Here is a 26,641-nt window from a genome sequence, read left to right on the forward strand (position 1 = left end):
TGCAAAGGACTCACTCCAACCACACACTTTTCCATGCATGCATCTATCCTCTGGCCTATAATATTCTTAGACAATCCAACAGCGCTACCCAATTACATCATTGGTGGATGTCCCTTATGATAATGGCAATTTGAAATCAAAACAAACCAATAATCAAGGGGCTCCCTCAGTTGTACTATGAATATCCTCAGACACTGAGGATTTGCTCACTTGGCTGTTCAGTGGTGCATTTTCCATCTACAATAATCTTACATAGTTTAGGGCTGATTTCAGTAAATGCCTTATCGGAACAGAAATGTTATGCATTTGAAAAATATCAACGCAAATGTAAATGTACGTTCTGTGGTTAGTTTGGTTGTTCACTTTGACAATGACAGTGCAAATCTGTTTATGCCTGTATGCCAATACCTTCACCTGTCTGTTGTGAAAAAAGAATCAGGTTTCAAGCTACTAGCCAGCCATAAAAAGCCACTTGCCACCTCAATTCTACGCATACACACAGTACAGCATTTCTTACTTGCCAGGAGTCAATTATCACTAGCCAATGGCTAGTGGCGAGTGCAAATGTTGCACATTGTTAAGTTAAGGTTTATTTGGTGGTCCTCTATGCCTGTTTTACGCTTGTTTGCTCATTTGTGGGCTTCTCTGTTTGGAACGTATGGCCTTTTGTGCCGCCAAAATGACATTTCTATATGACATGAAACATTAACAAATAGTTGAAGATAGCTGCAAATTTAGCACACGGTAAAATTAAAATGTTGCTCCTGTAATGCAATTTGCAAATCCCTTCCCTCTTCTGAGCCATGCATTTTGGAGCATGAGTTCAGTTGTTCTAATCTGCGTTCCCCCTCTTTACACACCAGCTGATCTTGGGGCAAATCATTATCTTTCTTGGCGTCGGTCTTTTTGACTGTACAAATGTGGGGCAACCAGAAATAGAGGAAAACCTTCTATTGATTACAATTTTTATAAAATGGGCATTGACCGATCTCGATTCATTTTACTGCTATACATACTAAACTGACTTTGTTAATATGCTTTGAGTTATTTAATGGCAACTAATGCTTTTAAATGTACATACTGAAACAAGTGCCTTCTTTCACACTTGATGCTCCTTCATGATGGAGAAGGAAAACAAGAACTCATGGGACTCTGAAAACCTTTATAAGTTAAATAATGTGTGAAATTTCCGTTAGAGAGAGAGATGTTCAGATACATCTGGACTTGTCACCCCAATGAATAGTAAAATCCCCTATAGTTTTCAGATATTCACAATGAATATGATAAAAATTCACGTTTACTAAAGTACTTTTGCGATTATTTTGCAAATTTGATTTTCATTCTGAAAACCCACATTGATATTACTTTCGGTCGGGTGGTGATCCCAGCCGATAATCAAGACTCAGAACTGATTGCTTAACAAATTGTAGAGAGCAGGGCTATCAGCAAAACATTTGCTGAGGATAACCCTGAAAATACAGATGCAGACGATCATACTGCAGTCTGAGAAATCATCTAAGTTTTGAATGGGGGGCACCGCTACGACATACACATGCTTGTCTGCCTTATATTGAATTGTTACATTTTGCTGTCCACAGAACAAGGATATGCTAGTCAGCCAAAAAGAGCAATACAGTAAGTTAAGAATCACCAGGTATAAGTAGTACTATTCGCTAAGAATTACAAAGGGCATGTTTCAGAACAGAGCGTCACTAACCAGTCAACTAGGGGCAGTGCTATAAACAAAGGCTTCCTAGAGGGTGAGTCTCAGAATCAAGGCGTTCAATACCCTAACAGGACCTGTGCTTTTCAGCAAAGACTTCCAAATGATGGGACGATAGAGACACACCAATTGCCCTAGAATCACACACCAATCATTGGTGATCTCCAAAGAACACAGTCCAGAACATGCAAGTACAAACTATGGGCTTGTCTGCAAAGAAGGCGTCATATGTGAGAGAAGGTGGGAGCAAAGACCTCAGCTAAGAGTTACAAACGAAATACTCGAATAGAGAGATTCTAATCACACTAACGTTACCAAAGACATTTGGATAGGACTCATGCCACACCTTTGCTAAAATCATTTATTTTCAAAACATTTCGGACCAGAATAAAGAAATAACTGTCAGTGATAGGCATCAGTGTAAATGAGGGCAGAACAATTGATAATTGCGCAACGGTCCGATAGTCAGTGCAGGAAAAGAGTCATCCAGTAAAGGGAGGATAGAGCAAGAGCAAGGATGATCCAGGGAGAAAGATTATTGGTGAGCAAATAAGAAAAGCCTTTGAAGCCAAAAGGGTTAGAGTCATTGAGCAACAGAGAGTGATAAATGAGCAAGGGACGACAGTCATTAATGAGCAGGAAAGGGCTGTTAATCGATCAACAATCAGAGTTGATGAGCAAGGGGAGAGATTCAATGTGCACGAAAAAAGAGTCTAAGCATTGCAGAGTCATTGGGGATAAAGTGAGGACACAATTTTATGGAATGTGCAATGGAGATGAGTCATTTACATTGAACAAAGAGGCGCATCTTTGAATGAAAAAGGCAAATCTTTGGACGAGTCAAAAAGGAGAGTAATTTAGCTAAGGAGAATGCTCATGAATGACGGAATAAGGAAGACACATTAATTGTGTACGTGAGCGAGGAGGTAATATGTGAATGAGGTTGTAGAGTAAATGATGAGGGACTTCTATAATACTGGAGCCTGTTGACTGTGATGGAGTCCCTCGGGTATCCCATACCATGAATCATGCCTAGCCCCCCCTGACATTTATGACATAGTAGAGCCTCCCATAAGCACCTCTGTGCACTGTCCCACACAGAACATATATGAGCAGGGGGGGGGGACATTAGGTCGTACTTCTGTTCCTTCTGTACAGACATATCTTTCTGTACCTGTACATTACCTCCCTCACCATATACCACTGTTTATGTGTTCTATTTTAAGCCACCTGGCCTTTTCTAATAGATGTACGTTCTATACCTATGCTTAGCCCCTGGGTGTCTGCTGTAGGCCCCCTGTCCCTTACACACTTTCGTAGTTTCTGTAGCAATGCATTACCCCCATAAACCACAAACTTTTAGCAAGGTGTTTGGTCTGGGTTGGGTCTCTGTCCCTATGTCATACCTTCTGTGCCTTGCGTACTTTGCTCGGATATGTCCCTCTCCGGTGCATCCTGGGGTCGGGCAGCTGGGGGGAAGGAACAGAAGACTAGTCACTGCATTGTGCACCACTCCATTCCCAGATTACACAAACTACACACTCTGGCAACAATTCACATTTTAGGGGTGGGTGGCCAGGAATCCACGGTTGCGTTTTTAGCACGTTTTTAATGTTGGATGTCTGTATTCAATTCTGTGGTTGCTCAGAAGTAAAGGCATTGTTCAAATCATTTAATGAAGTGAAGTGTTCAATATCATTTCATCAGAGCATTTAATAAAAGATTCGAGAGCCCTCACAAAATGTGCATATTCGCCTCCACCATGCATTCAAAGTGGTCTGCTCTACCAACACTTGCAGCATCCCTGTCTAAACTGCTCCACAAAAATAAAATAAGAGAGGGAATAGTTATTTGAGTCATTTTGACAAAGCTAAATAGAATACAGCAACAACATGTTTCTCCTAGACAGAGCGGACTTGCCTGCAGGAAATTTGAAAAATATGCAAGCAGGGATGGTTCAGTCACATGTTTGGAACTAGTGCTAAAATACATCAGTACTTTCTCAACTCAATTCTACACATACACACAGCACAACATTTCTTTCTTGACAGGAGTCAATTATCACTAGCCATCATGCTCATTGTCCTAGTCCTACATCATGGTTTTGTTTGGTGATAAGGGACACTATGTTCTCAAATAGGCCCATACATTTTTAGGCTTAGTGCAGCCGCGTGGAGGGATATTGGGCGCATGAAATTGATTTTGGACCATGGTCAGTGTTATTGTGGTTATGCGCTACGATAGAGTCTAGCAGTGTTTTACAAGGACCCTGCCATTGCTTATGCTGTTCTATTCGGTCTCTGCCAAAAGGCAAACGTCCTCTAACAAGGCTTGAACCCAAAGGAAGGACTTCAGATAACTTCTTTGAGACTCTTTAAGCCATGTTCCCCTCTACCCCCCAACTCCATGGAAGAAGGGACATGTTTGGTGCTGATCGCCTGCTCCTGGTCACAGCTTTGTGTTCCAGTCAGTATCCATGAAGGATCCTGCTCTGCTCAGAGTAAGGGAAAACTGTTAATTTTTTCCTCCCTGCGAATGTTGCCAGAGTGGTAACTAGACCACACTGGCAACTCTTCTACTATACTCGCTACCGACCCATCACACTCCATTTTTTCCAGGGCCATGTAAAATGGCTTTACTTAGCTTTGTTTTTTTAGGTCCAAGGGGGCTACATGCTTGCTCCTCTTTATCGTCCATGTTGAGGGCAAATGAAGAGCACTAGCCGCCTCCCATCTGCCCATTTTCTCTCCTCGTGCACAGCAAATATCTCAAAGCTTATTAGCACACAAGTAGAAGGCGCCAGCCGATCAGGATTATAGAAATACTTCTGAATCTCATGATAAAACACCTTCCCTTTCCTGCCCCGTTCTCCACCTGCTCTCCCCTCAAAAACCACACCTTCACTTACCTCTTCTGCCAGCTCTGCTCCTTTCCTGGGCACTGCTTTACACCACATATATATGCACATTGTGCAACCCTTTTTCTTTTAAAGAAGAAACCTTTAGCTCTGCGAGACTTAACCCGTGGGTAGTGGGTGTTAATAGCAATAGCACGTGTAGTGGCTTGCTGGATTGGCCAGTAATGGCGCCGTAGCCTGGAATTAAGGCATCAGGTTGTCTGAGCCTATAACTTGGATCTGGGTAGTTACTGGCCAATCCAGCCTGTAGCTGTGGGTGTTACTGCTTAAATATCACCTTGATGTAAAAGTGTAGGGTTGTGAAGCACTGTATAACAAAAAATAGATGATTTTCAAGTGTGAGATTATACTAAAGTCGATCATGGGATAATTGGAGGTGCGAAGAGCCAGACTATATGCCAAGGTGTGAGGTGCCCACCCACTGAGTGACAGTTGCACCCCACATAACATCTAGTTCCATTGGCTTTCCCTTCTACAGACCTGTGCTTTATTTTGGAGCTCCTGTGTTCAGTTAGTGATTCTACCTCCACCACACCCTCTGTGCTCAAGCTCATTGACCCAAACCTAGTCCTGTAAACGGATAACTTCTTGGTCACTTCTCAGGCACTTACTTTCTGCTTCTTCTGACTCCTTGGTTTAGATCGCCTTACCCAAGTCACCCTTTTTGACCAAAGTCACCTGACTTTTTTTTTTATCAATGGCGTTTTCGAATCACATCTATGCATTTGGTAAACTAACCAAAGGCTATTTGTGTGGCTGAGCTTTGCCTCTCCATCCTCCATCACAGACCTCTAGTACTCAGCGTCTGGCTACTTTCATCGTCTTCTAGTATTACACAAGGTAATTTTTGAGAAACTAGTACTCTGCTTTTGTATCTATTCTTATGTTCTTCCCACTGTGGCTAAAACACTGAATTACTTTCCAAGGATACAAAGCCTATTCTTGTTTTTGCCCTATCACTAGTCCCTTGCGAGCACTAACCAGACAGCCAATTAGTCAATTAGTCAATTAATAGACTGTTGATCTAACATTATCTGTCCGAGACATGGTGATTGTGGCACATAGTTTTTGCTCCATGAGTATGTACCACACTCCAAGTTCCATCTCATCTGGCGTGTTCCAAAAGAATTCGATCTGATAGACACCAAGATATGGTACATTGGAAAAGCTGTATTCATTGTTCTCAATGTGGATGCGGCAAAAACATCACCCCTTGATGGCAATTGTTAGGGAGAATTCTCATTTCTGTGCTAATTCCCTTCAACCTTAGAGTCCCCCCCACCCCGCTCTTTTGCTGGACTTAGGACTTTTGAATTGTAACCCTGGAGAGAGTGAGACCTTTTTCTCACTCTCATGTATTTGTACCTGATTTGTATGTTGTGTTTGCACTTTTTGTTGGAGTCTGACAAACTCCATAGGCATCTGCTTTTTTATGGTGACACACAGCACCCTCAGTGCAGTGTCACTGAGAAATTCTTTAGATTTCTCATAAGTTTAAATACCTTTTCTTCTGTGAATTACAGCCTTTTCTCTTTGTAGGTCCAGCAAACACCATCTTATATGGAGTGCTGGGGGGGATACCTAGTAGCCCTTTATCCTACTCTGTCATGTAACATTTTTATGTTACTTTCACTACTTTAAATGGCTGGTGGCAGTGGTTGAATTTTTCTGACCATTGTGCTTTTCTAGCGCAGGCTGAACCCTCAGCTGCAATACAGAACCCATTGGTGACCATTTAGTCAAAATGGCCCCTGTCTTCTTTTTTCATCATTTTTTGTTTGTGGAGTCTTTCTTGGGTTTTACTCTGTGCGTTGAGACAGGTTTGAGCCCTTTGTTTGTCTTGCCTTTAGCGGGCTTTAGTCCTGAAGCCCGTCTCTGGCTCCAGTCTGTCTAGAAGGACAGGATGTGAGGTAGGGTCCTGAAACTCCCCTGTACTTTTTTGCTAGGAATGCCTGAATGCAACCAGTCCTGATTGGCTGGCTGGCTGTGTAGGACAACCACCCTTCTGGGTGATTGACAGCCCAGACTGTGCATGAATGGAAGAAACCTGCTTAAAAGGCAAGGGTTTTGGGACTAGAGGCAGAGTCGACCACTGGGAGAAACACCCAACGAGGCAACCGTGAATGAAGCTCGCTGCAACCTCCTGGACTTTTGAGTTCCCTGGTGAAGCCCTGCTGCTATGCTGAACTCCTTTTTCACCTTGACAGAAAAACTCCTCCGGAACGACTACTTCCCTTGGTTAGTGAGACCAACTAACCCCCAGACGAACTCCACTGGACCATCAGCCCCGACATGCTGTGCCTCTCCGTTGCTTCGGAACCCCAATTCCAGGGCTTGAGTATCCATAGTCGGGTGAAGCGTCTGAACCAGTAACCAGGATCTCCTAAGGACCCTCCTGAAGCAGAAATACCAGATCCCGAGTCCCCTCCCCAGAGTGCAGGACCCAAAGAGTGTAGGAAGCCCAACCGGTATACGAGATATGCGACTGTGCTGTTGGCTAAGCGCTGAAACCGCAAAGTGCTGCTGAACCGAAAAGAGCCCGTAGCTGCCGACGACCTCCCAAGTACTGCTGCAGGAGCCCTCCAGACGTCCTCCCTCTTATCTCCACGACTGAGGCTCAGGAACAAGGATCTGCACCGCTGTAGCAAGACAGAATCCAGCTGGACCACTCTTCTTCAAACCAGAGGTACTGTTTAGGCTTGGGGTACTTACCTTATTGCCTAGAAGCAGTTTTGAAGAATGATTATTGAAAAATGTATGTTAATTAAATAAATAACTATTTATAACAGAAACCTTGAGTGTAAGTGGTACTTGGATACTTGTATTTACAGATTTCATTTGTACAGCTCTACAGCTCATATTTACCCCGCTTGAGATGGGCCTGGCTGCTCAGTCACACTACCAACTTTTGTACTGCAGACCTCAACCAAAAGGTGGGTTACCTAATACCAAGCAGATAAGTGTTGTGTAGTCTCACACAGTGTGACTCCATCAATTCTTAGTTAACATCAATACTGTGGCCCTCATTACGACCCTGGCGGAAAGTGACTGACCGGACCGCCACAGCGTAAATAGCGTTCCCGCCATTGCACGAAGGAGCAAAGTGCGGCCCATTCCGACCCATCGGGCACGAGCACCACGGCATGGCGGAAGTGCAAAGTCCGCGATGGCGGAAATGACCCCAAAACGGCCCACACCGCCGCCGTACGGCGCCCTAGGTGCAATACCGCCACCCATCACAGCGGACACCGCAGTGTGCGCCTACCGGAAAGTACGGTGACCGGAAATATACGGAAACGGAAGTAAAAACATGGGCCCGGAACGGGAAACATCCCGCCGTACACCTATAAAACCACAAAAACCACACAACCACTAAAAACACTACCCCGAGACACACCCCAACCCGTCATCCACCCTAGCGAAACCAAGAAAAATGGGAAAAGTAGCGAAGAAAGCGTGCGACCGCAAGCGGCAGGTCCACTTCTCCCGTGAGGAACTCACCGTGCTAACAGAGACCCTCCAGGAGAATGCTGCCGTCGTCTTCTCCACGCAAATGACCAGGACGGCACTTGCGAACAAGAAGGCCATATGGGCTCTGGTGGCACAGCGGGTAAGTGCGGTGGGGACCGCACCCCGCAACCCACAGCAATGCAGAAAGCGATGGGACGACCTGCGGATACGCGTCCGCAGCATACTCTCTGCCAACCGCAACATTGCCACAGCCACCGGGGGAGGTCCTGAATCACCCATCAAGTTGACCCCCTGGGAAGAAATCTGTGCCTCCACCATCGGAATGGAGAGCATAGAGGGAGTCGGAGGGATGGAGAAAGGAGTGCAGACATCCGAAGATTCAGGTAGGTGGGCCAGATAAAACAATGCTAAATCCACAATGTCCAATCATGTGAAGTACCATGTGTCCACATAGTGCAACAGAAACACATGTCCAGGAGAACGTCCACACACATCGGCCTGATAGCGCACTCTAAAACTCACAATAAATACATAAATAATTAAAAACCCCTAAAACACCCACTACACGTGCAGCAGGCACACCCTAACTGCAGGCTGCCAAACAACTGCACCCTCACTCCACACACAAATGAAAGCACCTCCAAGGCCCCGACCCAAATCACCCTCAGGTACCACCCCAATGCATGTGATACAATGCCATTCCAATACCCACAGACCCATTAATAACCCTCGCCCTCCTTTACTCCACCACAGGGTCCGATCCAAACGACGAGCATCAGGACACCCCTACCAGCACACCTGCAAAGAGGGCCAAGACCAACGGCCAAAGACCCTCCACCTCAGCTGCACGCATCAAGACACGGCAGCAGCACACATCAGGTGGCAGCACAGAGGAGGGAACATCAACAGGCACCCCAGCAGCCAGCATGCCCACAACACCACCACCACAGGTCCCCCCAACGGATGCCACAGAAGGCACTGCCTCTGGTGGCAGCAGCACCATAGGTGACACCCCATTGATGGCAGCATGCTCCGACACAGAAGACGGGGATGTCGAAGTCAGATCCATCCATGACCTGTCCCATTCCCCCTGTCTGTCCCATCCCGTACAACATGAGGATACCACGCAGGGGCACCCACAAGACGACGACTGGCCATCCCCCACAAGCCCTGTGGCAAGGCAACATGAGGTCAACAGCCCCTCTGTGACACCCCCGCAAATGGCCATGGCCCAGCAGAGGCAACAGTCCCTCGACCAGTTAATCGTGCAACAGCAGCAACTGGCCACGCTCCTCAAGGACCATGCCGATGAATGTGGGCGCACTAAGGCAGACATAGAAACATCAACTGAGACACTCAGGGCAGAAATGGAGAGAAGTACAGAGACACTAAGGGCACAAATGGAGAGTAGCACCGAGAGCCTGAGAGTCCAAATGGAGAGAAGCACCGAGAGCCTGAGGGGGGAACTGCATGCGACGTCCAAAGACGTATGTGCCGAACTTGCCGCAGTGCGCCGTGTGCTCACTGAGCTCTCACAAACTCTTACGGACATGCATGGACGTGAGCAGGCAGAGACATCATCCGTTGCAAGTTCCGTCCAGGGCAGCCCCCAACGTAGATCTGGGAGGAACCTGCGCTCCACAGGCAGGGGTGCCCCTGATACCCGCAGAGGGGGCTTGCAATAGCGACAGCCCACTGACAATGAGCATCTTTGGACACTGGTGTTCGGGGGGGAGGTAGGAGGGTGGAGGGGGTGTGTTGGGCTCACTTGGGTGGCGGGTCGATAGGGTGTTCAACATGATATCACATATGCCATAAACAGTGCACGATCAACCAATGAGATGTGTGGACAATGATCTTTGTGTACTAGGCCATCATAGGCGTACTGTCCATATTGTGCATGTACCAGACACACACAGTGCCACGAGTCCCGTGTCCATGTATCAGCCACCAGGCGTGAGTGCTAGAAGCATGCATCAATGAGATGCTGACGAATGTCACGGGCCTCCGGTGCCTCGCAGACTCCTTGAGGTGCTGCCACATCCCCACCCTCATCATGACCATCATCAGGTGCTTGCAGTTCTGCGTCAGGGGGCATGGGCACATTTCTACGTACGCACATGTTGTGGAGCATGACACATGCCATGACCATCTTTGCAACCTTCTCATGGCGGTACAGGAGTGCCCCGCCAGACCTGCTGAGGCAGCGGAAACGAGTCTTCAGTAGGCCGAATGCCTGTTCAATGACTACACGGGTACGTGAGTGGGCATGGTTGTAGTCCTCCTCATGCTGGTCCCGTGGGTTCCGGACTGGTGTGAGGAGCCATCTCTTCAGTGGATACCCAGCATCACCTGTATGTGGACGATAAACGTATGATGTGGAATGCCATTGCTACGTACGCACACCCCCCCCCCTTCCTGCCAGGTCATTGCCGCATCACATACCCCACATCATCATGCATGAAATGAGACTCACCGAGTAGCCAGGATCTGTTCCCTGCGTGTCGCTCCATGTAGCGTGGTATAGTAGAGTTCCTCAAGACCATAGAATCATGGGTTGATCCAGGGAATCTGGCACAACAATGTGTAATGATCCTGTTGGAGTCGCACACCATTTGTACATTCAGGGAATGAAATTGTTTTCGGTTGCGGTACTGGGCCTCCATGGCATGTGGGACGACCAATTCCACATGGGTGCAGTCGATGGCACCAATGCAACCCGGTATGCCGGCAAGTGCATGGAATCCCACTTTTGTGTTGGTAATTTCCTGCTCCGAGCGTGGTAGAGAGATGTAGTCGTCTGCGTGCTGCAGGAGGGCATCGAGCACTTGCAATAGTGTCCGTGAGAACAGTGGCTGAGAAATGCCATGCAACTGTCCGACTGTGTGCTGGTAGGTGCCTGTGGCCAGGAAGTGGAGTACAGACACCACCTTCAGTAGGGGTGGGATGGCGGTTGGGCTAGCTCTCATGCTGACAAGGTCAGCCTGTGTCATGTCCACAATGGCGGCTATGGTGTCCCGGTCCAAACGGTAGAGGGTGTGGATCTGCTCATCAGTGAGGTTGAACGGATGTGCTCGGAGGCGTGGGATTGCGGGCTGCCTGCGTGGTGGTAGTGGCTGTGCTGGCGGCCCTTGCTGGCCCTGCCTTGGCTTCCTCCTCCTCCTGCGTCTCCTCCGTGCGGCCGGTTGTAGTTGGTGTTCGTCTTCTTCTTGGAGTTGGAGTACTTGCAGTGCTATCAGGTCCCCCAGGGCCAACATCGCGAGTCCTGCCGGTAGCATTTCGGAGTGGGTGTGGTTGTGGGAGGAGACTGGGTGTGCAATTTATGTGTTTTCAGGCTGTATGGCCTCCACCTGTGGTGATTCATTCCACCTGTGCAAGCTGCTCTCCCCTTTGGGCGAGCACGTCCCGCACACAACGCTGCAATTCGAGGAATGGCATCTTGCTATTGCAATCATGTATTTGTACCCGATGGCCGTGTAACATTTGTTGATATGTACATTCGGCTATGGTCCCATTGTTTCACATACAATCTTTGCAGTCGCGAACAGACTTGTGATGGGTCAGTGGAACGTAGTACTCGAGTAACGGTGGGCCCTCATGCATCACTGTACCGAGTTGCAACGACGGGCGGGGCGTCCCATTAGTGGGTGAAGGCAGTTGCCATTTTCACACACAGCCGCACTAGATGGATTAATTTGTGATTTCAAACGGCCACAGATGCCTTTTCTACGTGATGTTGCAAATGAGGAATTCGAAGGGCGGCGCTTTCGGTTTTCAGCTAGCGGCGAGGAGATGCCCACAGGTCTGACTGCAAATATAACGTTCTATTGTTCAATGTCCTTGAGACAGGGGCCATGGCGAGGATGCAATGATTGATATGAATAGTTTGGGATGCACAATAGCGACGTGGGCGATGAGGCCGGACGTTCCCAAATACATGTTACTTCACAACACTGGAATTACGGGCTGGGGCACTGTGGATTTTGCAGGCTGCATAGCGCACAGACTCAATGGAAATTTCTAATGTTATGTGAGTAAATATTCAGGCGTTTTTATACCGGGATGAGGGAATGATGAATGGATGCATGGATAGGTGATTTGATACAGGGTTTGCCATGTACAGGGCTTCTTGGAATCTATCCGCCTCCCCTGCGCTATGTGATGCAGGGCTGCCATAGTGGGACCATCGTCTATCTGGCCTTGTTGAGCCCTCCCTGTCTCGACGCGCCTTCAGACACTTGTGTCCATGCACGTTAACATTCCCATCTGATGGAATCTGTTTTGACAGACGCATGCACAGGTACACTCGTTTGTGATGGTGTTTACACCTCGATATAGATGGTTATGAGTCGCAAGTGGTTTTGGGGTGGTGATGATCCTTTGGAGTGGGCTAGCATGCATATGGCTGTGGATTTAGTGTGATCATTGAAGTGAGTTGTTCGAATGTAGTTCTGATGGCCATTCTGTTCTTTTTCTTTTCTTTTGGTTGACAGGTATCTCCTCCCCTTTTGCCACTGCCATCTGTATGCCACTCCTGCAGATGGCTTTTACTCCCGACACCTGCTGCTTCGTGTTAATCAGTGGAGCAGCATTACGATCTTATGGGACGATCGCCAATGGGCCACATGCCCTTACGCAGTACTAGTGGCTCGGAGCAACATTTCGGCCTTTCAGCTGGACTAGTGCCTCCCCATTGGGACGGCCCTGCGGTTCTGTGCGCTTCCATGTTGCCTTTTCGTACGTGAATGTGGCTCTGTGTACCATGATGGAACAGGGCGGCACACAAGTAGTAGCTGGTCATTCCTTGCGGATGCAGCCCACAATGGTGATATGTGTTTTGGAGTTCATGGACTTATGGCTGTATGGGCTTGGTGATTTTGTTGTGCATTAAATTTCTATTCTGATATGGGCCGTGTAGCGTTCTTCTTTGCGAGTGATGTGGCATATTCCTATTTGGGGAGCGATGTATTGTGAGGAGATCTGCATTGGGTTCCAGCTTCGGAGTTTAGTTGCGTGGTACTGTGCTGGGCGCGTTTGCCTATGGAGCCCAGTGAGGTCAGGGATGGGGGCTGCCAATATGACTGTTTGAATGTTGTCATGCTCAGGGGCGGGGGATTGGGTTTTGTGTAACAGATGCCGGTCAGCCAGGTGGACTGGTGGAATGTTGTGATTTTCGGAATATTGCTGGTCACAGGTGCCTGTGTTTGCGTGCGTTTCGGGGGGGGGGACTGTGGTCATGTCCATTGGAATGGCTTCTGTATTCGTGCCATCTGTGCCCTGCAGCTCCCATTGGCCCCTCTTGTGATTCTTTTGTTCGTTGGCATGCATGGGTGACTTGTACTTTTCACTGGTTGCATTGTGACTTCATTGCACCTACGGGGAGTTGTACTTTGTGGGCAGGGAGCGGTGTACAGGCACTCAGTGGGGCCGTTTACGGTTGATTCGCGATGCCGTACTTCTCACCATGGCGGAATGGTACTTTCCGCCATGCTTGATGGCGTTAGGTACATGTCCGCTAGGGTCGGAATTCGCGTACCCTTGCGCCATGGTGGTATTTACGGTTTGGCATGGCGCGCGCGCGCGTACTTGGTGCAGTTAGCGTTGGCGTTCACTACGGTGTCGCTAATGGCTTTGTACTTTGCGGTGACGGGTCATAGTCGCACCGAGCGCTATTCGATGGTGGTATTGCATTTCCGCCATCGTTTTCCCATTTCCGCCAGGGTCGTAATGAGGCCCTGTGTGTTTTAGGTAACCCCTCAAAGCTTATTTCTTTTGTGTTGAAGATAGTTATGAGGGTCTGCTAACAGAGAACTCCCATCCGGGATGCATAATCTTTCACAATGAAAATGTCTTTGTTCTGCACAATAAATTGTTTAAATCTTTCTAATTGCTTTTTGGCATTGTAACTGCATGTACAATTTAGAGAGGTCTTTGTAATGTACACAAGGAGATTTAGGCTCCCACTTACTGACACGTTTCAAAAACATAAGCTCCTGATAACGCATGGGCAGTATAATCATGGTCAGTATAAATACGCCTTACAGAAACCTAGTACCTCCATGTATCCTAGGACTAAATGCCCGTTTTGCCGTGGGACCCTAGATCAGACTGTGCCCTTGGACCTCAGTGCTCATGTGAAATATTACATGTGGGTTTTTGGGGTTGTTTTTAATAAACTCCTTGGCTTGCCCACACAGTTGTTTTACATGTGGTACGTGGAGGCGAATACTGTGTTACTTGCTGTTAAAACCAATAAAAAATACCATACAAGGAAAATATTATTAATCTGGACTCAGAGTTAATTTTGTTCAGGGTAGAACTGCCGGATGTTTAATGTGCTTTCTGTGTTTACGTTTTTGAGCGTTCAGAGTCAGCCAACCTGTTACTTCCCCCCAGAAGCAGGAATGCATAACCAAATGAACGGGCAGTAGTAGATGCTGGATTGAAATTCCGGCGTTCCAAGTTAAAGTCCCAGTTCAGCCTCTTGGCACCACGTAATTGTGGAAGAGTCACGTTTTAGTGTTTGTTGTAATCTTAGTTTCTCAGAGAGCTATAAGGAGACAAAATATTTGCTCTTCTCGTCAAGGTAGAGCTGTTTTGCCGTCCAGATTTAAAGAAAATGTAGATGCAGGAAGGATAGCGCTTCAGTACTGAAGACCTATGGGGTCATTACGACCTGGGCGCAAAGGGATACCGGGCACCGGTAATGACACCGGTTCCGAGGTCCCTTTGTGCCCTATTCCGAGGACCCTTTGCGGGTCCCACCCTTAACGCCTGGTAAACCAGGCGTTATGGATGGGACCCCAAAAGGTCAGAATAGACCGGTAAGTCCCCATACCACCAAGTCGGTGGCGGTACCGGTATTGGTGCTAATAGCGCCATGACTAGCACCAACCTCGGAATGAGGGCCCTAATGTTAAGATGTGAGCTCACTGTTGGAAAGCTGGTTCATATGTGCATGCTTAATTAGGGTTTTTATATGTGTTCAGAAAAAGGCAAAATGGTGTGACTGTATACATGCGGACAATGGGACAGAACGAAAAACAAGGAAGCCATTTCTCAGTGCACACCGGATTATGATTTATAGAGATTTCAGGTTAAAGGTCCCCGTTTGTGTCTCTTTGTGGGGGGAGAGGGTCATTGTCGATTGTGTGAAATACGTGTTGTACGTCCTTGGGATCATTTTGTCAGGGCAATACAGGAATTGAGACATAACTTTGAAGCGCTATGCCACACGTTGCTTTTATTTCAACGAGGGGGGACTTTTGTTCATCCCTTTTCATTTAAATGTGTAAGGACATAAAAGGCATCTTAAACCCTGGAGCATACTCAGTGAGAGGCACCCAGTTGACCAGTCTCTGAAGAATCTTTCTTTGGTTTCCATGACGTTGAAACATTTGAATTGAAATGTCTCAGTTAAATCTCTGACTCCCTTTATATGCAGTGATATTTTTTACCTTTGGAAAAAGTGGTCGAAATCTACTGTCCTGATTTTTCCTAGTAGATTGTTTTGAAATGTTATACTAAAAATACATAGCATTTTCATTTGTAAAGCATGGGGCCCAGTGTCTAATATACCGAACAGGTAGTATTCTGCTTATGATTATTTAATGCTGCTTGGTGACTCTGGTCTCTGCCGGATATTGTTTAATCTCTGTTGAGGAACAGTATGGCCATGACACAAAAAGGTGAGATTGGCATCCGTTTAAGGGGTGTTTGAAAACTGAGGTTCTAGATGAATAGGCTTCAATTTTTTAAAGTCGACACAAAAGGGAAGTGATAAGAGGCAATGACACTCATTCTCTGCACTGTAAACCTGTAGTGAAAAGCATGCAGTGTTACAATTGGCTCTCCATAACTTAAACATGCAAATATCAATGTAAATATCTTGTAAATGCCGGGCTGCTATTTCCCCATTGCTCCTTTTTAGCCCTCAGCTGTGGCTTTGCTCTAAAACATATTAAAGCCTTGCTTTCATTCAAAACCTTTTGGATTATGCTCCCTGTTCTCTCCTACAACTATTAACGGCAAGGGGGGTGGAATTCCATGAATAAATCACAATTTATACTTTTGAGAAAGTATGAATTCTTCTTTACACTGACTCACGATCCATCACATAGAATTAACTGAAGCCTCTGAATCTTCTCTTAAGATTTCTGGTGCAGATCTTACATAGTCGTGGAAGTTCTCCTCTGAAGTTTATCTGATTTATACTTCCACAGATATGGCCACCAAAACTGGAGACATTGGGCCTCATTACAGGTCGGGCGGTCCGGAAATAACAGTGGCGGTAAACCCGCCGTCACTGTTAATTCCGGACCGCCCGATCCCGACTACCGCAGGCGGGAGGTGATGTTCCCGCCAGGTCTGACCTGGCGGGTCTAACACCGCCCGCCTGCAGGCGGACATGGAAACACCAGCACCATCATGAGATTGTGCCGGTGTTTCCACTTCCCCATTCCCATTGAGTCCTATTGGACTCAATGGAAATGGGGATTTACCGAATTCCGCCTCCGGAATTCCCGGGACACCAGGGTCGTCATGCCCTGGTATTTCCGGGGGTCACGGAGGCGGAATAGTAATACGAGTCCGGCGGTAACCAGGCTGTATTACCGCCTCGGTTACTGCCGGATTCGTAATGAGGCCCATTGTTTTGGTACACTGATAACAACACACCCCCGTTCTTGCTTATGAAACCCCCCCTACACACACCAACATTCACCCATTTCGACAAACTGCATTAGACTGCATTAGACTGCTTAGAAATGTTGACATCACTAGATAAGATAACGTTGACCCCTCTAATGTATGAATCACTGATACTATCTGACTATATAGTACTGCTAGTCATATGCATTTGCCATGGTATATAACGTTACACTTTAGTACTCTGAATCGTTGTCCCTGCTCATATGGCCAATCTAGAATATTTTCTTCAGCCTTTCTTCATTTGTTTACTTTTCTCATTGTTATGAATTCTTTTGCATGTCTTAATTTCATCTGCAAGGAGGGATGTCATCTTTTCTTGTTACCCAATCGTATTATTGAGGTATTGAAAGCAAGGACCTAGTATTAGTTTAGCTTCTTTAACACATCTCACTAAGAAACAGCTTCATGAAAGAGCACCCTTTGACTTCTATTATACAGACGGTTGCTATCCAAAGATCACATGACCCACTCAGAGAATTATTTCTTTGTCCATGACCCTTGTGCCCAAAACTATCAAAAGGTTTGTGGCAGTGTTATTAGAGATGATATATATATATATATATATATATATATATATATATATATATATATATATATATATATATATATTTTGCTTTATCCAAGCTCTTAATCAAACAGTTAAAGAAATAAGTTAAATTTCAAAAGTATTCCTTCACAGTTGAAACCCTCCTGCACTGGATCATGTAAACCCATGGCTTCTCGAAATATTGTTAAACTTTCTTTCATACGCTTTTTCATTAATATGCCAACTACATAGCTCCTTGCAGATCACCCCCAACTTCCTTTCTACTTCCACTTTTGAGGGATATGTTTCAACTGCTCTTTATCTGCCATCTAGCAACACTTGTTGCTAGTAGATGACTGAACAAGATTTTCAGTGGTGAGCCAGTGCTTACATATGTTCCTTCAGTAGTGTGAGAGATAGCCGCCCATCAGGCCATATTGACGTTTTCACCTTAGGTTTTGCCAGAGTAGTTCCAGCCTAACTGTTGATCCCTTCAGTGGACCTAGGTCCAGGCCCTTCCTTTGGAAATAATGTCATTCAACAATGAAAATCAACTTGCTCATTCATCAAAACTTTACTGAAAACATTATATATGAAGGCTGTCTCTCACCTTAGTTCTTGCTCTGTGAGCTCTACGGGTACTAGGAGCAAGAGAGACAAAAAGGTAATTAAGTTGTCACATTGAGCACAGCAACAAGTTCTGAGTACCACGTATCAATGTAGCCTACTTTTAAACATGTGGCAAGACAGCAGCGATTGCTAGCTCTCTGGAGCCATTTCCTTTCCACGGTTAAACAAGTGTGAGTAGGAATCGCTATCCATAAGTCTGATTGAATTGCACTAACCTACACCAATCAGGGCATACGAATGCACATCCCATCCTGACCATGTAGGGTTTCTGTCTAGAGTGGCATTATTAATGACCCCCAAATCCTTTATTGTCTCTTTTGGGAATTATTTGTCTATGTACACACTTTTTCTGGAGGTCTCCCCTTTGTTCTCCATGCTATCTCTTTCAACCTGGCCTTTCTTAGAATGGCAAGTGGTTACTAGCAGATACATGACTAGAAGTGATTCATTTCATATAGCATGCACTTAATTGTACACAATCAAACACAATTTATTTTGTCATACATGCTATACGAGGCCATCTAAAAACAATGAGTGCATGTGGATGCATCTTTCCTTTTTTTATTATCGTTGTTTCGGCTGAGTACAATGTCAACCTTTCAACATAAAACACATTTTAAATTGTATACAAATTCAATTCTTTTCATACGTTATTAAACCAACAATAAGTATGGGAAAGATGCATCTTTCCCATACTTGCTGTGCAGCCCTTTGATTCCAATCATACTTTCCCCCAATTCTTCATGCTTGGAAGACATATCGATGCCATGCTGGTGTGTTAAATGTCTTACACAGCGTATTAATCCCTTATGCAATGACTATGCTATCAGGCGACAGACTGCTCTCCTTCCCTTTAGGTTTTGGTATCCTGTCTTTTTTATGCTAAACCTGCCCAGTTGTACGTGTTTTGGTCTGGTCCCTATGAAGAGCACTCTGCGTCCCAGTATTGCCTAATCGCTCCTCTGTGTTTGGTTTTATTGACCCCTACTTCAAACCTTTTATTTTTGGAGGCTATGGGGTAGTCTCACCTCTGATACCTTTCGATCGCGTCCGTGCTCGTCTTTCCTCATTTTCTGCATCCATCTAAAAATAATCACAGGCACAAAGTTAAAATTAAGACAGACTTATTATGTTTTCAGTTTCTCAGGTCGTTTTGGAGAGCACATAGATCATAACGTGCATGTTCTTTCAAAATAAAATAAATGATACTTCCAAACTCAATAACATTGTATGTTATAGTATCAAATTAAGATCATAAAATTGAAACACCATATAAAAAAGAAAAAGAAAATAATCAAGTAGTATGATCAAATACTATAGTATTTATTTGTTGAAGACACAATGGTACCTAGCTATGAGGCACATTTTAGTGCCTGTTCTATGAGTAACATCAAACAAATGCAATACAACATGACATGACCGCCTCATGTGGTATTGCTGTTGTTGCATAAAGGATGTTCCCCTGTGCTCTGTGTGCTGCAAATATAAAGTCAATGGCCCTCATTATGAGGTTGGTGGTAGGCCGCAGGTGCTACCAGCAGCCTAACGGCAACCTCCGCTTACCGTTGCCACCGCCTGATATTCCGGTAATACAGGGATATTCAGGGCAGCCCCTACCAGCAGACTTGTAGTTTGCCGGTCTGGAAAAGGTGCAGGTAACCGTTGTTACTGGTACTTTTTTCTGGACCGGCAAACTTTTAATGAGGGCCAAAGAATCCAATATATGTGTCACTTGAATGTTTTCACAGAGAATATAATTACGCCTTGCACCTTATGATCCCATTCAGACTCTATCATAGTGTCAACTTCTGTTTGTACAAACAAAATCCACCCCATATTCCCTCCCCTCTGTACACCACCCTTTCCCCACCACATCTTCTGCAGAAGAGATTGATTTCTGAGAATGATGTACTGAACGCAAAAATAAAGCAGAGATACTGGAAGGTTTGTTAATGTGGCCCTTAGGCATTCCATTTACATGGTGCCAGGCTGCCAGTGCATTCGAGGGAGCTTGGTCCTATTAGGTTTGTAATTACATTTGCCCATCTTCTATTCGCATAGGGTCATTGCAGTAGTCACCTTAACTCTTATTCAGTGGATTCAGCAGCCTACTGATCACATGGTGTTAATGTTGCACCATGTCCTTATGCTTGCACAGTGTTAATCTGCTTCTCGTCTTACTGCTTATAGTGTGTTGGGAAGAACTCCCAGGTGTGCCAGAGGGACACTGGAAGTCCTCAGACTTGGAGAGCCCAACTCCCTCCTTCCCAAGATACACAGAGGACTCAGTCAACGGCAAGTTCAAACTGCTGTTTATTACAGACAAAACCAACAGCACAGGAACAAGAAAAATCCATGCACATCACACACTTCCTTGCTCGCAGGCTGGTTTTACACTACAATTACGTCAGAGTGACGTCACAACCTGGGCCCTTCTCCAGAAAACCTATCGGGCTCCATGATTGGGTATTGAGTAGTTTACCGCCTATAGTGGACACTATATGTTATTCTACTGGCACTCACATTTCAGGTGGATGGCCTGGTCCATCCCCAAGTTACTATCTATAACAATGTTGCAGAGTGGGGACTATTGGGTCTTGCCCCATGCTACCCACCCCTAGGGTACTAAAGTGTGATTGGCTAGAGCAGATGTCCCCAGGCCTCGGATCTGCAAATGATTCTCAGCTCTCTGTGTACCTTTTCAAGGTAATAAGAATGGCTATGTGTCTGCATTGTAACTTGCAGTTGGCAATGGTTTGTTCTATGTCCTTTATGATATCGATTTTGTAGATGATTGAGTATCATCTACATAGTTTTAGGATGTGAATCTGTGTCTCTTGATGAGTTTCATCAGTGGGGTCATGTAAATGTTGAAGAGCAGTGGATAGAGGGATGAGTCTTGTGGATCTCAACAGGTGAGTGCATGTCATGTTGAGCGGATGGGTGGTATCCAGGTGGTTTCCATTATTTCTGTGAGGAAAGATTTAAGCCATTGTAGTGCAGTGTTGTTTACACATCCTTTTAATGAGGGCTGTATGGTTGACAGTGTCAAAATCCACTGAAAGCTCTAATAGTATCAGGGCAGAAGTGATGTTCTGGTCTTAGTTCATTTTTTGGTCATCCCAGACGGAAAATAGAGCTTATACAATTCCTCTCATAGGCTTGAAGTTGGCATGTGTCTTGTCCAGTCGGTGGTTGCTTTCCACGTGTGCCAGGATTTGTCCATATGCGTAGGTTTCTCACAGTTTGGTCGCGTAGTGGATGTTGGATATAGGTTGGTAGTTGGTTGGGTTGTCTATGTTTCCTAAGGGATCTTTGAGGAGTGGTTTAACGTAGACAGCTTTGAAACCCCTAGGTACTGTGCCTGTTTCTAGCAATTGGTTCATGAGGTTGGGGATGTAATTTGGAGGAGTTTCTTTGCTGAGGATGTTCTTGCAAATGTCTGATGGGCAAGGGTCCATTGGTGAGCTGGCTTTGTTGCTTTCTTTCACTAGTTGAGTGTGTCAAAAATGTTTAACAATAGACTTTTGGGAAAGTCAATGCAAATTAGTTTTATCTTAACCATAGAGTTGCAGTAATATCTCTCTCTCTCTCTAATTCATCTCGGGTTGATTAAGCAGTGTATAAAATAGCACTGTCCTCTTAGTCAAAGACAATTTCCTGGAGAAAAGCTTTGCATTTGGGCTAATTTGCATACACGCAATGCCTTGCTGTTGGTGGCTCAGAACTGATGGTCAACTTCTAGCGATGGCTACTAGGGGCGCTGTAGAGTGTGTGACTCAGCTCAAATGGATTTTCCTATATATATATATATATATATATATATATATATATATATATATATATATATATATATATATTTTATATATATATATATATATATATATATATATATATATATATATATATATATATATATATATATATATATCATACATGAGAAAAGCATGCTGATTCCATAGGAATTCAACGCTGTCTGCAAAGCATAATTTGCAGGCAACATTTACATTTTTTCCAAAACAGAGTACAAATGAACAGTTTAGGTGACTTTGCCTGGCTTCACTCATCACTTTTAAACTCTGCTTTGTAAATGTTTAAAATTGTAAGGAGGGGACCCAACAGCATGCAAGCACTAATGCTGCTGGTCTCTTGCATGCGTAACATTTTTAGTAAAATGGCCCACTTGGTGTTTTAGGAAACATTTTGAAAATATTTTTGGGGAAAACGTGAATCTACTGTCAAATTACTGCAAATGACAATAAATGTACTGCAAACTTACAATGATAAGAACCCATATTGATAAAAAAAAAATGTGCATTTTTTGATTTCTGAAAAGTCTCAGTTGCTGCAATGTACCATGCAGGTATGCAATTTTCTTTGGGGCAAGGGCGTTCCCTTCTTTGTCTTTGTCACATTTTTCAAAACTGCTGCATACATTTACACCAAACCAAAATAAAGGAATATCTGCACTGCTTTGTGCACACATTGCTTCTTATTTGTGGAATTTCCATCCAGCAGTTTTCACGTGTTTTCACGTGCGTGTGTTCAAATGATGAACCTTTTTTTCCTATGGGAAAGTAAACAGGAGTAGGTTGAAAACTGTTTTTGTTCCAAGGATGAATAACTTTTAAACCTTTATAAGAATTTACCCCAATTTTCCAATTTGGGGTGGTCCCGGCCCAGGCATTTGTTTGGGTACATTTCATCCGGGTCTGTCAAGCGAGCAAGAAGTTATTGGCAATAGAATTTTGAGAAAAGTGAATGCAAATTGGTTTTCTCCTCTGTTTAACGGTACACATTAAAAAGCTTCTGTCTTTCTATCATTCTAACCACCATCTCTCGCACTTGCCTCGGTGTCTGGGACTCTAGTGGTTAATTCTCCCCTTTAGTCTTTGCTTCCTTTAAGGCCCACCTTTCAGTCCTTGGCATTGTGTGCTGTCAGCTCCAGGGGTGTAGCCCAGAATGTCTTTTTGACAGCTCTATGCAAATACATCATTAGGGGCCATGTTGCAATTCTCCAAGGTCAGCATTAGAATTCCATATGTATTCAGGCGTGCGGGCGAAATAAATGCATCTATAAAACATTCAGCTCCACAAAAGCAAAACGCACTCTGCAATATTTATGGGCACGTTCCAGAGAGCTGACATTGTTTTTTTCTATCTTCTCAAATACAGTGTTTTTTTTAATGAAATCTGTATTATGTGCAATTCCCGATTGTTCTCGTTCATGGCGGCATAGTGGTGCACTGTACTTCGTGAAAAGAACATATTTTTTCAAATATATTTAAAAATATTTTTTACTGTGATATTTTAGCATGTAACTCTGAACATCTAGAAGAGGAGTGGATACATAACATCCATATTCCTGCGGTGACAAGGGATGCTCTTCCTAAAACTATTTTAACTGTTCTATGTTCTTTTGCCGAAGTAAATTATAACGTGGTAATTTACTTGGATAAAATGACATTAAATGACCTTGGTTTTTCACGGTTATTTTTAAATAACCGGGTCACACCCACACCCCATGTTCCCCACCACTACTACTCCCTCCCCAAATCCCCCACCCATACCGCTTACGATAAGAATACACCTGTATGCACCCATAAAAGTCATTTTGTCGAAGTAAATTACCACGTTGCAATGTACATCGGCAAAATAATTTGATACCATTTTAACGTTTTTGGTTGTCATGTGTTAAATAAATCCCTTTTCTATAAATGTATGTTGCAGAGACAGTTTTGTGCATTCATTTATAGTAAGATACGGAATTGATAAACAAGCATAGAAGCATTTCTTTAATTAAGGAATGCCAGTGTTAATATTTCATCATAAAGGTATCTCTTTGGGCAAGGGATGCATTACCATAGATACTTCGTCTGTCATACCATATACCGTTTGTTTGGTGGGTGATAAAATCAAATGGAAATGACAGTTCAGATATCTAATAGTTTCTAATAGATCCACGTGGCACAGCTATTTTGGACATCTACTTATGGACTGCAATGAAGATGGCCGCGTTACAAAACTGCATAACCTGTAGGGATAGAGGTTGCCTATTTAACGTTAGGAAGGATCCAATTTCTGGGAGCACCACCCTCAGGGATCACAGAAGAATAAAGAGAGCAGCAGGAGGAGGAGTGGTGACCCTATGACCTTGAAACCACAGAAAGGTGAATGGTGTGTCTGTCGCTAGGAAAAAACCTGCCAATGAAACACTTTTTTAATATAATGTTGAGTATATTGCTAATACTTAACTAGTCTAAAATTAGGCGCACAGATGACAACACAACAGTTTTCTGAAAACCATTTGAAAAAACATTGAAAAAAGCAACCTCTAAATAATAACAAAACTAATTTTATTTTTAATCATACTAAAATCAATCTAAAAATTCTGTTAAAAAGAAAGGACAATATACAATCTGACTACAGCAGATCATTTTTTGTTGACAAAGATGAATAGTCTAATATGTATGAAAAATCTTGTGGGGTTAGTACGTGAGAACAGAAGGTGCTGTATAAGCACTAAATGCACAACATCAGACAATTAAAGGTAGAGCATTGTTTGATTACAGCTCTATCACATGGAGAAAAAACCTATTAGATGTCTTAGGTTTGGTTTTGTGAGAGTCGACATATGTTTCGGCTAATAGCACCAGGAGGAATCAGGCAAAGCACAAAAAACATTGGCCCTCATTAGGACCTTGGCGGAGGACCATGGTGCAATTTGCACCATGGTCCATGGCGCAAAGCTGCCAACTCCGCCAAGGTGGTTGGCGGACTTACCGCCCCATGCCGACCTTGGCGGGGCGGTAAGTCCCCAATCCCCATTTTACCCTTCCCCATTCCCATTCTTGCCCCATAGGGTATAATGGGAGTGGGGAAGGCGTTAATTACGCCACCGTAAATTACGGTGGCGTAATTAACAACAAGTCCCGTAGCGCCATGGATTTTTCCACCTGCAAAAAGCAGGCGTAAAAATCCTTCCATGGCGCTACGGGAACTCGTAGTCTGGCGGAGAGGTACGCCATGCACTACGCCGGCGTAAAACCCTCTCCGCCAGGGTCCTAATGAGGGCCATTGTCTGTTGATGCAGGTGTAGCCGTCTTCAGGACAAGAGGAGAGGAACAATGTGACAATTTGGTAGTGCTGAGTACTTCTTAGTAGCCGTACTTTTTATATAAACACGAAACCCACTACAAAATAAACAAACATGGACATATAAATGTAAACAAAATGGTTGAAAAATATATATCAAAATAAAGAAAAAGAAAAAATGACAGTGTAATAGAGGCAAGGTCCCCACTGACAGTACACATCATTGTTATCAAAATCGGTTCTAACTAATTGTTTCTTTTTTTGTGTTAGAATGTCTGTTCGATTCTCATTTAGAGGAGGCTGAGTGATATCCCCGCTTGTGAAAGCTGATGGAAGTTACAGTAATCTTTTATATAGCTCTTTGGAAAAAGATAGTGTATTCACGTCTTTCATAATTTAACTTTTGTTAAGGGATTGAAAGATTCAACAATTCATAAGATATAAGACAGGGGCCTGAGGAAAAGTCAGGGCAGCTTGAACATCCTTTGCTCAGTTCTCTGAACGTTTCAATCCGCTTTTTGCTTTGTGCAGTGATGCATTGCAATCTCGCCGGTTCCAACAACACCAGACGTGAGTGCGCTCTCGCTTTCTCAGGTCACAACGTCATCGTGACATTTACATAAAAGATTCTGCTGAATCCCTTCACAGCTGTTCATGTCAGCACGCACGCCTGACACGCTGAATGTTCCGGCCCAAGACTCCTGGTGACCACGCCCCGAGTTTGTCCTCGGCATTCGAAACACAACGAACAGAGCTTTTGCTTGCTCGCTCGTTCTACGCTGCTTTACAATCAGCCTTAAGGTAAGCAGCCGCCACAATTCTTTGCTTTTCTCAGACACAGACCAGACCCATTATTGAATTTATTGTGTTTACTTCTCCTTAGGCACTTGTTGATCGACGCCAAAAAAAGGCTAATTATAACCTCTATTAAGCGGACCCAATCTCCGGCCAATTCAGAGGTAACAACCTCGCCTTTCTGTATACAAAATTTAGTTGGTAGATCTCACGAATTTCTAACAGCGGTCTTTCACATTTGTTGCCTTTAGTAGATTCTGAAAACGCCCGTATCTACTAGACGCCATTCCTAAGTACGATCCAAAAACACGTCCTGTGGTTACACCATACAAGTCTCTATCGTATTGAATACAGGTGAGCATACTCACCCTAACTTCATTAGATGTTTTCTGTATGCAATTACGTTGCTTAAACATCAAATGCAAGTAAATCAATGGCACACTTCGTGCAATTTATATTGATCTCTAGCTGTTTTCTATTGATAGATCTCCACTGGTCACTGAAATCAAAAAGATATTCGGCTCGTGTTGTACTCTTGTGAAGCAAATCGCGGTTTTTCCGCCTTAACTTTATACATAGGTGAGTTCTCCCACCCCAGGCTGTTAAAAAATAAGCATGCCCTCACAAATATCAAAAGTTCTATCAATTTACTAGCTGGAAGGCCCAAGTAAATACGCCTTCCCCCATATTGCATGGCAAATTAAACACTACATGCCTGATGCTTTTTGCTTGGTAGCAGTCAGTGATGATAACAATGATGTGTACTGTCAGTGGG

The 26,641-nt window shown here is 44.5% G+C and overlaps 1 protein-coding gene across 8 annotated transcripts in view; it reads right to left on the reverse strand.

Annotated features, from left to right (window-relative positions):
* MYT1 (myelin transcription factor 1) overlaps positions 1 to 26,641 on the reverse strand; it is a 180,111-nt gene that overhangs the window by 72,378 nt on the left and 81,092 nt on the right. For 7 of the 8 annotated variants that reach the window (XM_069650832.1, XM_069650827.1, XM_069650831.1 and 4 more), the window contains exons 3-5: positions 19,005 to 19,059; positions 17,957 to 17,987; positions 3,130 to 3,192 (exon numbers count right to left, since the gene is read on the reverse strand). In XM_069650832.1, the coding sequence (XP_069506933.1) occupies positions 3,130 to 3,192; positions 17,957 to 17,987; positions 19,005 to 19,059 (149 nt within the window). The remainder of the gene's footprint in view (positions 1 to 3,129; positions 3,193 to 17,956; positions 17,988 to 19,004; positions 19,060 to 26,641) is intronic. The other variant, XM_069650825.1, reaches the window with a different exon arrangement.

This window comes from Ambystoma mexicanum, chromosome 3p (genome assembly GCF_040938575.1).
Source record: "Ambystoma mexicanum isolate Mex_15411 chromosome 3p, UKY_AmexF1_1, whole genome shotgun sequence".
NCBI lineage: Eukaryota > Metazoa > Chordata > Amphibia > Caudata > Ambystomatidae > Ambystoma > Ambystoma mexicanum.